Source organism: Zingiber officinale, chromosome 3A, assembly GCF_018446385.1.
Source record: "Zingiber officinale cultivar Zhangliang chromosome 3A, Zo_v1.1, whole genome shotgun sequence".
Classification (NCBI taxonomy): Eukaryota; Viridiplantae; Streptophyta; class Magnoliopsida; order Zingiberales; family Zingiberaceae; genus Zingiber; species Zingiber officinale.
The window spans coordinates 118,318,648-118,335,128 of NC_055990.1; the positions used below are offsets into that span (position 1 = coordinate 118,318,648).

Genomic DNA, 16,481 nt, shown 5'->3' on the forward strand with positions numbered 1-16,481 from the left:
ATATATACACACACACACACACGAGGCGTAACACATGTTCGAATTCTTTGTGTTGTTTTCGTTTCTTTTTCCATTTTATTCCGCTATGCACTTTGATTTTAAAATGAAAAAGATAGATTTTTTTTTAAACACATGTGATTCACCCCTCTCATGTGTGCACCCATCCTACAAAAACCTTTAACTATATAACATGAGTTTAGCAACAGTTGAAAAATACATAATGGTTATCCAGGGATGTGAGATTCATTGTAATTTAGCCATTACTTTATTTATATGAGAAAAAGTATATCTTCACTTACTTAGGGCATCTTCAATGGAAGATTTTTAAAGAAGTTTATAAATAAAAAAGCTAAAGAAAAAACTCTAACTGGAAAGAGTGATATATAGTTTTATATTTTTGATGTGGCATTGAAGTGACATATTGGAGAATACAAAAAACTCATATAGAGTATTAACTATTGAAGATGCCCTTATTCTCAAAACTACATTGCTGCTTTACTTTTGAATATAGATATGCTCAAAAAAATGAGCCCATGTCATAATTCAACAGTTAGATACAATATCTATTTATGAAAGAAATTAACTAGTTAATCAAAACTTATATCAAGTAGACAAATAAATACTACCTTTATCTAAGTAATAAGAGGATAGGACTAAGAGTCTTTGATGCAAAAACATCCTCAAATATTCAGAGTTGAGGAGTCATATATTTGTATATTATCTTAATCCAATTATAACTTCATAGATTTTCAAAATTATTGACAATATCTATAAGACCTAAAGTTATCTTATATAACCCCCAAGAGTTTGGTGTGGTGGTAAGAGACAAGTAGGAATGGCAATGGGGCGGGGCGGCCGGGGCGGGTTTACCATTCTCATCCTCGCCCCCGAATTTTATCTCTGTCCCCATCCCCGCCCCCATACCCGATTTTTCCTAATCGGGGAATCCCCAACCCCGACCCCACGGGGATTAAATCCCCCATCCACGGCCCCGTCCCCGATTTTTTAATCGGGGAATACCATCCCCGCCCCGACCCCCATCCCCGATTTTAGAAAAAAAATTATATATCATCTCATTTTAAATAATATAACAATACAATATATTCTCAAAACACCAATTACAATAATATAACAATACCATCCTTTTTCAAACCAACATAAGTTTAATTCTTTAATCTGTCAAACAAAGCTAATGAAATAGTATAATGATGTTTAAAAAAAAAGATTAATATTTCAGAATTTAAGGAGCAAAATCCACCATCAATAAACAAAGCGATCAAGGTCCAAATAATGCATATGTAACAGGTGCAAAATACATAGCATTGCTAAGTCTCAAGGATCATATGAAGGTCCAAACAATGCATATACATCAAGTGCAAAATACATAGCATTGCCAAGCCTTAGGGATCACCAAAACATTTGCACTGCCACTGCTCTCTCCATTCTCTAACTCATTCCTTGCCTTCTCATTCTCTAAAGGCCTGTAAACAATATTACAGGAGTAACAAAACAAAATCAATTCAGATATCAATAAAAGAGTGACAAGAAAATCACCAAAACATTTTTTTACTAGAATACGCATAAAAAAGAAATCACAATGTTACATTGAGTAACAAGAGAATGCATCTTGTTCAAGATCATGGCACCACTTGTGCCTCATGTGCGACAACCTAGCAGATTCGACAAAAGATCACACAACGGAGTATATGGCAAATGCAGTCTACATATCGATTAACAAAAACATGGTTTTCCATGTGTCATGCATCATATGATCACACATTTTGTGTGAAAAGATAAATCAGATATATCAAAATATACTTATTTTTGTATATATTAGTCATTTTTATTGATATAAATATTTTTAAAACTGATCATGTATGCCCACATATTTTATATGCACTATATGGGTTGACCACATATTGCCTGCATTAGCTTTTTCACATCTTACTCAAGATCAAAGGCTTTCTTCATTAATGCTACAACTAATGATAGTCCAACTAATGTGTGATGAACTTCAATATATGGACTCTCTTAGCCAATTGACACATGACCAGACAATGATACGTACAAAGAGGAGAAAGATAATTGCACATACGACAGGAACAATTCTAGAGGAAGGAGAAACATGAGAAGAAAGCAAAGAAAAAGCAAATAGAAGAATTCCAAGTCTATAAGAGAACTAATATAATATTATCCTTTTCTACCTGTCTCATCGTACCTCAGCTTGGTATCAGAGTTGCTTTTTGCAACACCAGCATTACTATATAGTTAACGAATCAAAAATCCAAAAATTCCTAGTTAGGTAAGTGTTGCCATATGTACTTCCTCTTAAGTTAGATAAGAGTTGTGCGTCAAAGATGATTCGCAGCGACAGGAGAAAGCATGAAGTTTCTTATAATCATGTCCTTTATAAAGGGGATCTGAATCATCAACCGCCTACTGAGAAAGGAACCATCACACATATTCCGAGCGTGAAAAAATAGATAGCCGCAAATTGCAGCATGAATCAAAACATGGCACAGACAAAAATCTGACGACTAAAATAACCAAGACAAAATAGGAACGGTCCGAAAGGAAAAAACGAGATCGGCACATAATACTAGGCAATAATCTCAAAAACAATTAGAAAATAATTCTAAATTCTATGGAGTAATAGGGAACAATATCTAAGAGATTAAATTATTATCAGAATATATTCTTGAAACTGATAAAAAGGGGAGCAATTCTAACATTCTATGGAGTTGCTGTCTGTGACTGTGCGTGAGCATGACTCCGACTCCTACAAAATAATAAGACATATAGAAAAAATTAATTAAATTTAAAACACTTTAATACAATAATAAAAATAACTTATCTCAATATCAGTATCATTGTCAAACTTTTGATCCTTTGAAATTATAGAATCTAATAAGACAAAATAAATAACAAATATTTTAATGAAAAATAATAAAGAAATAGAAACAATTTCATTTGAAAACTATTTAATACCTTGAATTTCACTCCATAACCAATCTCGAGCACACATCAAAGCCTCAACAGTTTTAGAATGAAGTTTACTACGGTGAGCATTTAAAACTCTCCCACTAGTACTGAATGTTAATTCGGAAGCAACGATTGTCACGGGAATGGCCAACACATCCTTAGCAATATCATGCAAAATGGGATATTTGATCCCATTTGTCTTCCACCAACATAATATATCAAACTCACTTGTTCTTGGCAAAAGAGACTCTTCTAAATAATAATCCAAGTCTGACTTATGTTCGGTACTAGTATTAGAATCTATGAACATCTCAAATTTATCAGCATAACCACCACGCTTAGGAAGTGGAGGCCTTAAAGAAGAAGATTGTGAATTTTTCACTTTCTGCGATTGTTTGGATTTCTTCTCATACTCTTCAACCATGTCACACAACTTTTTCTTTAGTTTTTCAATCTCATACGAAGACATATCACCATAAACAAGAGGATAATAGAATTGAACTATCTTCATTTTGTACCTCGGATCTAAAATACTCCCAATTGCCAATAAACAATTCATTATGTCCCAATACTTTTCAAACTTTACTTTCATATTTGTTGCCATTGTTTTCACCAAATTATCATCCGAGAGAAGTCAATCACCAATTGCCAACTTAATATCACAAATAGTTGAGAAGAAAAGATTTATAGTGGGATACTTGGTCCCCGAAAACAACTCCGTGACATCAAAAAACATATCCAATTTGGAAGAAATATCTTTCACTTTTGACCAATCTTCTTGTGTGGAAACTCTTTTATATAAAGTCTCACGTTGTTTCAAGCGAGCAAACACAGCTTCATATTCCAATGCAATGTTAAACATTAAATATGTAGAGTTCCATCGTGTTTTGCAATCAAGTTCTAGTTTCTTTGTGCTTGGAACCTTCAATTGTCGAGCTGTTTCAATAAATTTTTCATCTCTTTTTGGTGTTGCTATCCAAAATGCAACACTATAACGAATTGTTTCAATGCTATCACTGATTAATTCTAGTCCATCCCTCACAACCAAATTCAAAATATGGGCACAACACTATTGGTTAGTCCTAGGAAAACGTATCGGTTCCACTGTACAAAATTTTGTTGTACAAGTGTCGAACCTTTCATTAAATAACCTATTGTATTCTTTAGAAGTTAAATTAGGAATCGCAGACGGAACTTAACATTATTGATTCCAAATTTAACTTATCTGTTCTTAATGGTTTAGATTTGAATCGCAAGCAGAACTTAACACTATTGATTCAAATCTACCTAAGTTATTAATTCCATAAATATTAATTTTCAAAATTGACTTCCAGGACTGCATGGCGAGGCACATGGCCTTCTTGGATATGGGAGCAACCACCACTGCCTAGACAAAGCCTTTTAAGGAAAGCTAATATTTATTTCCTTAAATAACTCTAGGTTAACCAAAAAGAACAATTGAATTACAAATTCGAAAAATAAAAGAAAAGAAACACAACTTCAAAACAAATCTGAAAACTCTAGAATCATATGTCTCTTGTGTTTGGTATTTCTAAAAATAACTATACAAAGAAAACTAGTATGATGCGGAAAATAATTACTAGTTATACCTTTCTTTGTAAGCAAATAACCTCTTGATCTTCTACCGTATTCCTCTTCTAACCTCGGACGTTGTGTGGGCAACGATCTTCCGAGATGAGAACCACCAAGCACCTTCTTCTTCCTTCTAGGTTTCGGCCACCACAATTCTCCAAGAGAAGTAGAGGTCCGACCACCACCACCAAGCTCCAAGGGATGCATGAAACAAAACCTTCTTTCTCTCCTTCTTCTCCTAGCTAGAACCGACCACCATCAAGAGCTCCAAGAGGGGTTGCCGCCGGCCACAAGAAGAAGAGAAGAGGGAGAGGCTAGGGCCGACCACCAAGGAGGAAAAGAGAGGAAGAATAGAATAGAGTCATTAGCCATGAAGGCACCTCTACCCTCTCTTTTATAATCCTTGGTCTTGGCAAATAAGAAAATTTTAATAAAAACTTCCTTAATTCTTTTTCTATGAAAAAGAAAATTTAATTAATTAAAAATCAATTTTCTTTTCTCAATTCATATGGTCGGCCACTTTCTCCCCAAAACAAGGAAAATTTAATTCACACAAGAATTAAAACTTCCTAATTTATTTCTAGAAATTTATAAAAAAATTTTCCAATAATTTTAATCCCTTCATGATTGGTTAGTAAAAAGGAAATTTTATAAATTAAAATCTTTCTTTTAAACATGTGGATAATTTCCAAAAAGGAAAGTTATCTCTAAAAATTAAAATCTCTTTTCAATCTACAAATAAGGAAAGATATCAAATCTTTTCTTAATCTTTTGTAGAAACTAATAAAAGAGAATATTTAATTTTTAAACTTTCTTTTAAATCATGAACATGGTTAAAAAAGGAAAGTTTTCTCAAAATTAAAATCTACCTTTCAATCTACAAATAAGGAAATATTTCAAATCTTTTCTTAATCTTTTGTAGAAAACTATAAAAGGAAAGATTTAAATTTCAAACTCTCTTTTAAAACCATGATATCCGCATAAGAAATAATTTTAACAAAAATTCCTTTTTAATATGATGTGGCCGGCCACCTAAGCTTGGGCTCCAAGCTATTGGCCGACCACCTTAAGGCTCAACCTTTAGGCTTGGCCGACCCTAAGCTTGAGCTTCAAGCTTGGCTTGGCCGACCCCTATAGGTTGGGTAAGAAGGTGGGTATGTGGTGGGTATAAATCTCTATATACAAGAGACTACGATAGGGACCGAGAGGAGGAATTGGTTTTGGTCTCCTGATGAAATTAAGCTTCCCGTGTTCGCCCCGAACACACAACTTAATTTCATCAATAATAATTCATTCCACTAAAGAACTATTATTGAACTACCGCACCAATCCCAAATTACATTTTGGGCTCCTTCTTATTATGAGTGTATTAGTCTCCCTGTGTTTAAGATGTCGAATGCCCACTAATTAAATGAGTTACTGACAACTCACTTAATTAATATCTTAGTCCAAGAGTAGTACTACTCAACTTCATCATCATGTCGGATTAAGTCCACCTGCAGGGTTTAACATGACAATCTTATGAGCTCCTCTTGGGGACATTCTCAACCTAGATCACTAGGACACAGTTTCCTTCTATAATCAACAACACACACTATAAGTGATATCATTTCCCAACTTATCGGGCTTATTGATTTATCGAACTAAATCTCACCCATTGATAAATTAAAGAAATAAATATCAAATATATGTGCTTGTTATTATATTAGGATTAAGAGCACACACTTCCATAATAACTGAGTTCTTTGTTCCTTTATAAAGTTAATATAAAAAGAAACGACCTCTAATGGTCCTACTCAATACACTCTAAGTGTACTAGTGTAATTATATAGTTAAGATAAACTAATACCTAATTACACTACGACCTTCTAATGGTTTGTTCCTTTCCATCTTGGTCGTGAGCTACTGTTTATAATTTATAAGGTGCTAATAACATGATCCTCTATGTGTGACACCACACACCATGTTATCTACAATATAAATTAATTGAACAACTACATTTATCATAAATGTAGACATTTGATCAATGTGATTCTTTTTTTCTAGATAAATGTTTATACCAAAAGCTAAGCTTTTAGTATACACTCTAACAAAACACCGCATGTGAAATAATTTTCCTTCTAAGATAAGTGAACTCGGAGGAAGCTTGTCTAGAATAAGCTCAATCATAGCATCATTAGTTGTGCAATTATCAATGGTTAAAGTAGATAACTTACGATCCAAGTTCCAATCCAAGAGGCAATCAACAAGTGCATTTGCGAGGACCTCAGCAGTATGTGGACACGACACATATATAAACCTAGTAGAAAAAGAAATATAATACATTGTAATGATAATAGTAATACTATTAATGGTAAATGCAAGTATAAAGTTAAAGAGAAAAAAATTTACCTAACAAGCCGACTTTGTAATTTCCATGAAACATCGATGAAGTGTGAAGTGATGGCCATGAATCCTCTTTTTTGATTACTTGTCGTCCACATATCAGTTGTCAACGCAATCCGACTAGCATTTAAGTCTAATAATTTCATTGTTTTATTTCTTTCATACTCAAATATCTTCATGATGTCTGTCTTGATTGTGTTATGGGAAACAACTTTAAATATTGGTTGCAATGCATAAGACTATCTTCTAAAGCCAACATGATCAACCATAGATAACGGGTACTCATGCAATATAATTATATTTGCAAGCTCTGCCCTTGCTTGATCTTGGTTGAAATGGTATGTCCCAAGCTGTGTTGTCCCATCATTGGATTTTGTTGGCTGCAATAGAGATTGTTGTATGGTCTTCTGTTTTTTGTGCAAGCATGTTTTCATGTGGTTAAGTAAATGCTTGGTACCATTCTTAGTTTCACCACCTAAGCTCTTCTTACAATCATTGCAGACCGCTTTCCATTTTCCTTCAATTAATTTTTTCTCGAAATGATCCCATGCAATAGATCTAATTTTTCTTTTTTTTTCACCATTTGTACCCGAAATTTCAACATCTAAAGTGTTATTTAGAGTTGCTTCATTTGCCTCGATTGGAACACTCTCATTTTGCGAATGCGATTCAGTCGCGGCATGAACTTCACTTCCCACAGTTGGAGTAGTTAGCATAACACCCTCAACCTCGTTATCATTAATTTCCATCTGAAAGGATATATCATAATATCAAAAAAATCATATTCTACTTATCCACATAATCCCTACATTAATAAAATAAGGTAATGTTATAGATGAGTTTTTTTGAGGAACATACTTTTAAAGAAAAGTCTTCTTAATTGATTGATATCCTTAATCATTATAAAAGCAACACAATCTTAATCTATCAGAGAGTATATATCCTTAATTAATTGTCTTCTTTTATCAGACAGGTAAAAGAGAAAAAAAGACATCACTAGTTCATTATCTCTGTCAGGCTTGTTTACGTTATTAACTGTGAAAGTGGTTGAGCTACTAAAATTTTGAATAAATAAAGTTTAGTATAATCATCAACATCATGTTTTTATGCCAAAGCAACATGGATTGATGATTTGATTAGCAATAGTGATTCCTCTAACATAGCAAAGCAATTAACTGCTTAATTTGTTGAAACATTCAACAATGAGGCCAGGTTTCACCCTTGATCAAGATGGAAAGAAGGAAAATCTTGCTAGATTCTCCTTTCCATTTGAAAGAGCATGCGCATCGAGGTGAGAACAACGATTCTAATGAGTAATGACTTTGACTAGCAAGTGTTGATGATAAAAACTTGAAATATGGCTCACCTCATTGACAACGGGAGCAAGTGTTGATGACATACAAGGATCGGAGGATGTGTACACTGATGACGTTGACAGAAGACTAGAGCAAAGATCAAACTTGGACGGGAGGTAGGGAGCGATCAACGATGACGGGGCTGGAGAGGCCGGAGGCGTTGAACGTCGAAGGGAGCGGCGTCAACGGAGGCGAGGGCCGTCGGTGAAGATTGATGCGAAGGGACGGCGTTTTCGAAGGGACGGCGTCAGCGAAGGGATGACGTCGGTGAAGGGACGACGTCGGCGAAGGGAGCGACGTCGGGGAAGATGGATGCGCGAAGGGACGACGTCGAAATGTTGAATGGCGGCGTAGGGTTTCCTGTTTAGGAATTAGAGTTTATTTTTATCTCACTTTTATTTATTTATTTATTTTATTATTATTATTATTATTATTATTATTAAAACCGGGGTGGGTTCGAGGATGGGGATAGCATACCCATACCCGCCCCGGTTTAATTTCGGGGATTTTAAAAATCCCTGAACCCGAACCAATACCCGAATTAACTCCCCAAAGCCGCCCCCGTTTCGGGTTTTCCCCACGGGACCCCAAATCCATGGGGAAAATTGCCACCCCTAGAGACAAGGTACATTTCCCAAGTAATCAGAGTTCAATTCTCACGCAGGGCACACTTACAACAATTGAACTACTGGTAAAGCTGGAGCTCAATGACAGGAGTCACCTCACTTTTTGAATTTATTTAGTGAGAATAATGTGAGGTCAGATTGTCTATCCTAGGATTAATAGGATCTAATTACTTGATAAAAAAGCTAGCCTATTTTTACTAGAAGCAAACAAAACAAAAGAAAAATTATACAAAATATAAAATTTATAAAATAACAAAATATCCATAATTGAATTAAGATGGAGAGATTATGTCCTCAGTAGATTTTCTAGTATGAATCAATTTAGTTCTTTATGTGTAATTTTTTTTTTAAATAATTCACTGGAAGTAACATTAGAATTCATTTGTATCTCTGTATTTGAGATTCCAAACAATAATGCTATATCTTTCATTGTGAAGGATAAATACATGTTGCAGAATTTAAATGTCTTTACTTTTGAATCTCAATTCTCAAAAATGTTAATTAGTAATCTCTTAAGTTGTGAAATTTTTGGTATAATGAGGAATGGCACAAAGGAGCTACTATTTATAACTTGAATGTGTTTTCATCGAGATATACTATTGAATAACCCTTTCCCTTTGTGGAAGTTTTAGAAAAAAAAATCCTATAAAATATCATAATTTACTCATCCAATGCAACTTTTTCTCCAAAGTTGATAATTGCATCTTTCGTGTAGATACAATTTTTTGAATTTCCTATAATAGAATAAAACAATCAAACTTTGTAAAATTCAATCAAATTACTTTCGTAAAACTAAGTTAAACTAAGTTTAGTCATTACCGCTATCAAAAACTTATCTAAACAATGAGACAATTATAAAAATGCAAAAATATGTATGGTGAAAAAATAAGTAACATAAACCTTAAAAACATTACCTTTGAAGATGATTGTAAGTTGAAATCTTTTAATCGACATTGTCCCAAAAAGTGAATTTATAGGTGAAAGAAAAGTCAAAAACTAGCTTAAAGTTTAGTGAGAAGGAGTTTGGTTGGAGGGAAATTACAGTTTCAATTCTTATAGTGTAGAGGTCAGGATGAGGAGCTTTGGGTGAAGAAGAGAAGAGGGTTACGACTTCTCACTGGAGCTTCAAATTGCGTTGGGACAACACCGCACCTCAAAGTTGTCAGGAGTTGCTAAGGGAAAACAAGAGAGAAGGTGATTATTCAGAAGCTTTGATCGATCGATAATACATGATTTTAGGTCGGACATTGATCACAAAAACTCAATGGGATGGAAGGAAACTCATCGGGACAGAGATATTAGGGTTTTTAGAATAACTTGAAGTGAGAAATGGTTTCGGTGGCATCAAGAAATGGGGTTTTGGGAAAAGTAAAAGTGGCTCATGATTTTTTTGGTTTTGACGAGTACACGATGTTGGTGTAATCGACCTTTAGGATTTCGATATTTGACAATATGACCAATGGTTGATCCAAACAGGACTTGATGTTTGGGAGAGAGAAGTCTAGTCAGGACTAGATGACTAGCAAAAGTAAGTCCTAACGAAAGGTTAGGCAAAGTAGAAATCCCGATGAGTGAAGTAGGGTCCTAATGAGTGAAGCTATTAAACTCTTCATAACATAAAACTTATATCATTGTTAATATTTATCTTTTGTTTAAATTCATTCTTTTCAGTCTCATTTATCATGGATTATGGCTACAGCTAGACCCGACCCCAGGCCGAGTCTGGCCCGGACCCGGCCCGGGCCTGTAACCGGGTCAACGGGTCGGTTGCCCGTTGACCCGGTTCGCCGGGTCGAACCGGAACCGGCCCGGCAAGTTGCCGGGCCGGTTCCGGTTCATGGGATGTAAACACGACGAACCGCCGGTTAACCGGCGGTTCAACCGCAAACAATTTTTTTTTTTTTTTTTTAAACGGCTTGAACCGCCGGTTAACCGGCGGTTCATAGCCGTTGGAACCGTCGGTTAACCGGCGGTTCGTAGCCGTTGGGAGGGTTTTTTGGGTATTTTTTTCAACGGTTAGAATCATTTGACCGTTTTTTGATCAATGGCTATGATTTAGTGTCCGTTACTATCAAAACTCTATAAATAGAGAGCTCATTTCATCATTTTTCACACACATCTTCTCTACTCTTAATCTCATTTTCGTATTCTCTAATCTCTACACGCTTTCGTTTTCAATTTTCAATTACAATGGAAGGAGGCCGCGGAGGTGCATCATCTCGAGCTCGGAAGGGAAAGCAAATAATGAATCCGCGGGAGGAGGACCCTAACATTCAATCCACCGATGATGAGATCGAGCATCTTCCGAATCCGACACCCGAAACACAAGGAAGTACCGATGCAATTACTTCTAAGGTTCGGGAACTTCCTCCTCTAAAGTCTTCTATTTTTATTAAACATTTTGAGAAGGTCACTCTTCCGTCGGGAGAAATGCGTGCAAAATGTAAGCACTGCAATGCTTCCTACAAATTCCAAGCCGGCGACGGCTATGGGTCGTTGAAACGACATGTAGAAACGAAACACCCGACAGAATATGGACTCGACCGTTCTCAAACACAATTATCAAGATTTTCTTCAACTAGCGGTAGTATCGATTCCGGTTTATTTTTATATTCGGATAATAAATTAAGAGAATTATTAGCTAAATTTATTTCCGTAGAACATCTTTCTTTTAGTTTTGGATCTAAATGCACATTTGAAGATTTTTGTAAAGAATCTCTTAATCCATGTGCTAAACGTGTTCCTAGGACTACACTTACTTGTACAATTAAAAAATTAGTAAAACAAGGAAAAAAGAATTTAATTGATGAATTTAGTAAATTAGATAATAAAGTTTCTTTATGTTCCGATATTTGGAGTGATCATTGGCAAACACATTCGTATATGGGTGTGACTTGCCATTGGATCGATAACTCTTGGAACCTCCAAAAAAGATTATTAGCTTATAGAGTTTTTGATGAATCACATAATGCTCATAATATCGCACAATTATTATGTTTAATTTTAGAAGAATATGGTTTAACTCATAAAATATTTTCAATATCATTAGATAATGCTAGTTCTAATACCGCTTGTATAGATGATCTAAAATTTGTTTGTCAACCTATTATTGGAGGTTTATTTTTTCATATTCGTTGTGTATGCCATGTTTTAAATTTATGTGTTCAAGATGGTTTAAAAATTTTAGAAAGTTATATTAAACCAATTAGAATTACAATTTCTTATTTATAGTCTCATCCATTTATAATGAAACAATGGGGTAGGTTTTGTAAAATTAATGGAATGAGACCTAAAAAATTTTCACGTGATGTACCAACACGTTGGAATTCAACATACCAATTATTACAAGATTCATTTCAATATAAAGAATTATTATGTTCATTTTTTGCACAAAACACTAATACTAATATATATTTATTTTCACAACAATGGAATATTTGTAGTAGTATTTGTGAAATTTTAAAAGTATTTAATGATGCAACCGAACAACTTTCCGGTGTTTATTATCCCACTGCTCAATTAGTTTTAGAAAATTTTTCTAATATAGTATTAGTTTTAAATGAACATATTAATAATGAATCTTTATCTCCTTGCATCTTAGCTATGAAAACTAAATGGGAAAAATATTTTTATTTAATTCTTGAAATTTATTTAATTGCATTTGCTTTAGATCCTAGATTTAAATTAGAAGTTTTACAAGAAATGTTAACTTTATATTATGACGCTTTAATTTCAATTAAAGATTCTTCTTCCCCTGATCCAGTTAATATTATATATAATATTAGAATTTATTTATATGATATTTATAATCAATATTATGCAAAATATGGAACACAAATTAATATTTCTGAAATTCAACAAACTACTAGTAGTAATTTAAAACTTACAAAAGCACAACTCTTATCAAAAGAACGGACAAAACATCCACGAGGATCCTCAAGTTCCACACAGGAACTTGAGAATTATTTTACGACTTCTTTTGATTTTAATGAAGCAGATAGCGAAAACTTCGATATCTTAAAGTGGTGGTCACAGAAGGCTCAAAGCTTTCCCGTTCTCTCCGTGATTGCAAAAAAATTTTTAGCTTGTCCAGTGTCAACTGTTGCTGTGGAGCAGACGTTCAGTGCCGGCGGCAACATATTAGATGAACGAGATCAACTTTGTCTCCCGACTCATTGGAAGCCCAAGTATTACTGGACGATTGGACCAGAGCGGAGAAAAGAATCCAAGGAATGCAACTTTCAGATGACGAAGTTGAAGATTTTGATACTAAAGGAACAAATACGACAGGAACAGGAAATGGAAGTGAATGAAAATGTAAAAGGATAAAAATGTAAAAGAACTACGTGGGCTTTGATTCCCCTAAAGGGATACGTAGGCAACTTAAATAAGTGCAAGCCCTTTTTTCAATAAATTTTAATTTCTAATTTTTAATGTTTAATGTTTAATTTTTAATTTTTTTTAACATATTAATTTTGAACCGTGACGAACCGTGACGAACCGTGAACCGAACCGTGAACCGTGAACCGGCGGTTCTGAACCGTGAACCGTAACCGTCTTGGGCGGTTAAGGTTAAGGGTCGACCTGCCTGGAACCGGCGGTTCCGAACCGTCGAACCGTCAGTTCCGAACCGTGGTCAAGTCTAGCTACAGCTAATCATTTTCGATTAGCAGCATTTTTATTTTATTACCTTATTATAAATGAAAAAACATTAAAAATTTTATCATTGAACTACTGCAAGTATTTTTTTTTCAATATTTGTTTTAACATTTTGTTGTTAAACTTTAATTATTAATTTTTTCTTGTTTTTTAACAACTTACTATTTTTACAATAATTAAAGTTTTTACAATTTTGTATTAAGTTTAATGAGTAAAATTATATTTTTGATGAAAACTTCACCTTTCTTCTCTTCTTTTTGATATTTGCAAAATCACTTTAGGTAATGTCCCTTACCCTTGTACCTTTAAAAATTGATTTAGTTTCTGCCTTATGTCATGATGTGGCCACCACATGGCTGTCATGTGGATCTGAAATTTAATTGACTTACTTTTACTTTAATGTTGGGAGATAAACTGAAAATGCTTCATAAACTCTAGGAGGAAAATGACAATTTTGAAAAGTTGGAGGTCAATTTACAAAAAACAGATCAAGTATGAGAGGAATGTGAAAATATATATCTGCTTTTCATTGTCTTCCTGCTCCATGATCACATTTTCCTTCTTTTTCTGTATTAGGGTATTACAATGATTATTTGGCTTGTGGTATTCAACAAGTGCTTAATCATATGACTGTCAATAACTCGGGTATTCTATGGTGTACAAGAGTACAGAGTTAGTTCACTGTTGGTGTGATTGACTTAGCATTTAATAAGGTGTGCCGGACACCATTTCTTTTCCATGCGAGTTCCATTGGATAAAGGATTTCTACCATATACTAAGACCTCATGTTAGTGGGAGTCTCGTGTGTTGGGCCTTATCTTTTTTTTCTTTGGAACAATGTTCTTCACAATACCATTTCCTTAAATTGGATAAGCATGATCCTAGTTGATCCAGCATGATATGATTTGCAACTCCACAAACTGCCAAATATTCACTGGAATTGTATCAAATAGTGAAACAAAGGAGCAGATTAATGCTTGGACCAGCACTCAGCATTTGTTGGACATTGCCTAATAGTTCATCGATGCAAATTACGAGCTGTTTCTCTTTCTATGACTCTGGACTCTTTGAGCTAAATATCATATTGTTTGAGAGAGTTGCTTATATGTCTTGCATGCTTTCTTAGGAAATAGATTACACTAAAGAAGCAGCAAATGCTGAAAATTTTTCTAAAAACTTCAAGGACATGGATTACGTGAAGGTGCCTAATATATACTGGGAATACACCACGACGCAGGTTCATATCGTACTTCCTAATTTCTTTGAGCGCATTAAATTTCATAGAAGCCTATTAAAATATTGGATCACTTTTTGCATGGACTAAGAGTTTTCATTCTGATGGTATTGCAGCATTAGCTCTAATATTAGGGAAGGGCTACTTGAAGTATTCTATGGTACGTATTTATGAGAAAGATCCAGACCGGGTCAGTATCTTGTGAACTTCTGTCCTATCTATTACTCATTTAATTGCAAATCTATTATAATCTTGATACACTAAAAACTACTGCTTATTCTTGAGTCTGATTTCTTTTGATTCAATTATGAACACTTGTCTCTCTGAAAGAAAACACTGCAAGTTTCTTATAGGCACCACCTTCTTCAATATTTGGCTAGCAAATTTTTGTTTTCGTGTGAGCTGTTTTCGTAATTTCATTTCTTTACGGTGATGGGAAGGTAAACAAAAAATATATCTCATAACAATTTTGTGATATTTTCATCTCTTTCTCATATAACTTTCTTTTCTTACGTAATGGAAGTACCAGAGTAGCTAGCTGCTATGCTATTTACATGCTAGTGTTGAAATCTTAATTTATAGTCATTTCATTTTTCTTAGCAATATCTATTATATAATTAAATTGCCATTTTATTCTTGATTATGAAAATATATTGCAAGCAGGCGCTTCAAGCAATGATTCATTCAAATGAGAGTTCTTGTTCCCACTGGCGACATGACAGCTGTCAGGCGAACAACTCAGTTCTTTCTTAATAGGTGAGGTAGAGGAAATTTCATGTAAATTAAACTTTGTATTAAGTCCCCTTGCGGCTCATCAATTTTTAAAACTTTCTATATGGTAGTTTTGAAGAGCGCCTTGTAGCCCAAAGGAAAGAGAGGGAAATGGCCACTGCAGAACTTGGATTCAAAAAACAATTGTCTAAAGAAGAAAGATTTGAAAAGAAGAAACAAAGGCTAGCAGCAATAGGTAGAGAAATAAGACCTTTTAATTTTTGTATCATGGAGGTTGAAACTTTATCTATTACTTTATGTTTGTATTCCATGAATTCTGAATCTTCAGTTTTGCAGCGGGAAGTTTAGTAAACCTTGCGACAATGTTGCATTTCAATTGCCTTCGGGTATTAGCTTTGATCACTCCAACTTTTACAAGCGACATTGCTGATTTATTTTCTTCCATCCTTCTAAACAAGTTTCTGAATGCAGATGCCTGCTACAGCAGCATACATTCTGTGTGCCTTCTTCGGATTGCAAGTCCTTGTAGGCGTTCTCAAAATAAAGAAACTGGACCAACAAGAGAGATTGATAACCGGCACGGCTTGACCTATGAGTTTCTTCCTTGTAGCAAGTTGTTGTCACACTCTTATCGATTCTCTTTTCAAATCTAATTTCCTCATCCATTTTGTATCATAGAAACTGCATCTTAGTAACAAGCAAACTTGTAAATGGTGCATTATAATTGTAAATATAACATTGTAGCTCTCATTCTTATAGAGTTGAAAGATTTGCTCGAGTCCTGTAGAATTGCCTAGGTTAGTTCCTGTCACTCTTTTTTATCAATTGACTCGACCAAACAGATCATGAAGATTGATCATTGCTCAACTTCGATGCACAAAATAGTGCCATTCTCAGAGTCTTCAACATCCATTT

At 34.4% G+C, this 16,481-nt stretch overlaps 1 protein-coding gene and 1 long non-coding RNA gene across 2 annotated transcripts; one reads left to right on the forward strand and one right to left on the reverse strand.

Annotated features, from left to right (window-relative positions):
* Positions 1–7,199: 7,199 nt before the first annotated feature.
* LOC122050610 (zinc finger BED domain-containing protein DAYSLEEPER-like) lies at positions 7,200–9,895 on the reverse strand. The gene is made up of 4 exons (XM_042611503.1): positions 9,856–9,895; positions 9,761–9,777; positions 8,421–8,675; positions 7,200–7,709 (listed from the first exon to the last, which is right to left on the reverse strand). The coding sequence occupies exons 1-4, from the start codon at positions 9,893–9,895 to the stop codon at positions 7,200–7,202; spliced, it is 822 nt and encodes a 273-aa protein (XP_042467437.1).
* Positions 9,896–15,894: 5,999 nt separating this feature from the next.
* LOC122052352 lies at positions 15,895–16,344 on the forward strand. The gene is made up of 2 exons (XR_006131971.1): positions 15,895–15,952; positions 16,038–16,344. It is a non-coding gene; the product is annotated as an uncharacterized LOC122052352 (long non-coding RNA).
* Positions 16,345–16,481: the final 137 nt, after the last annotated feature.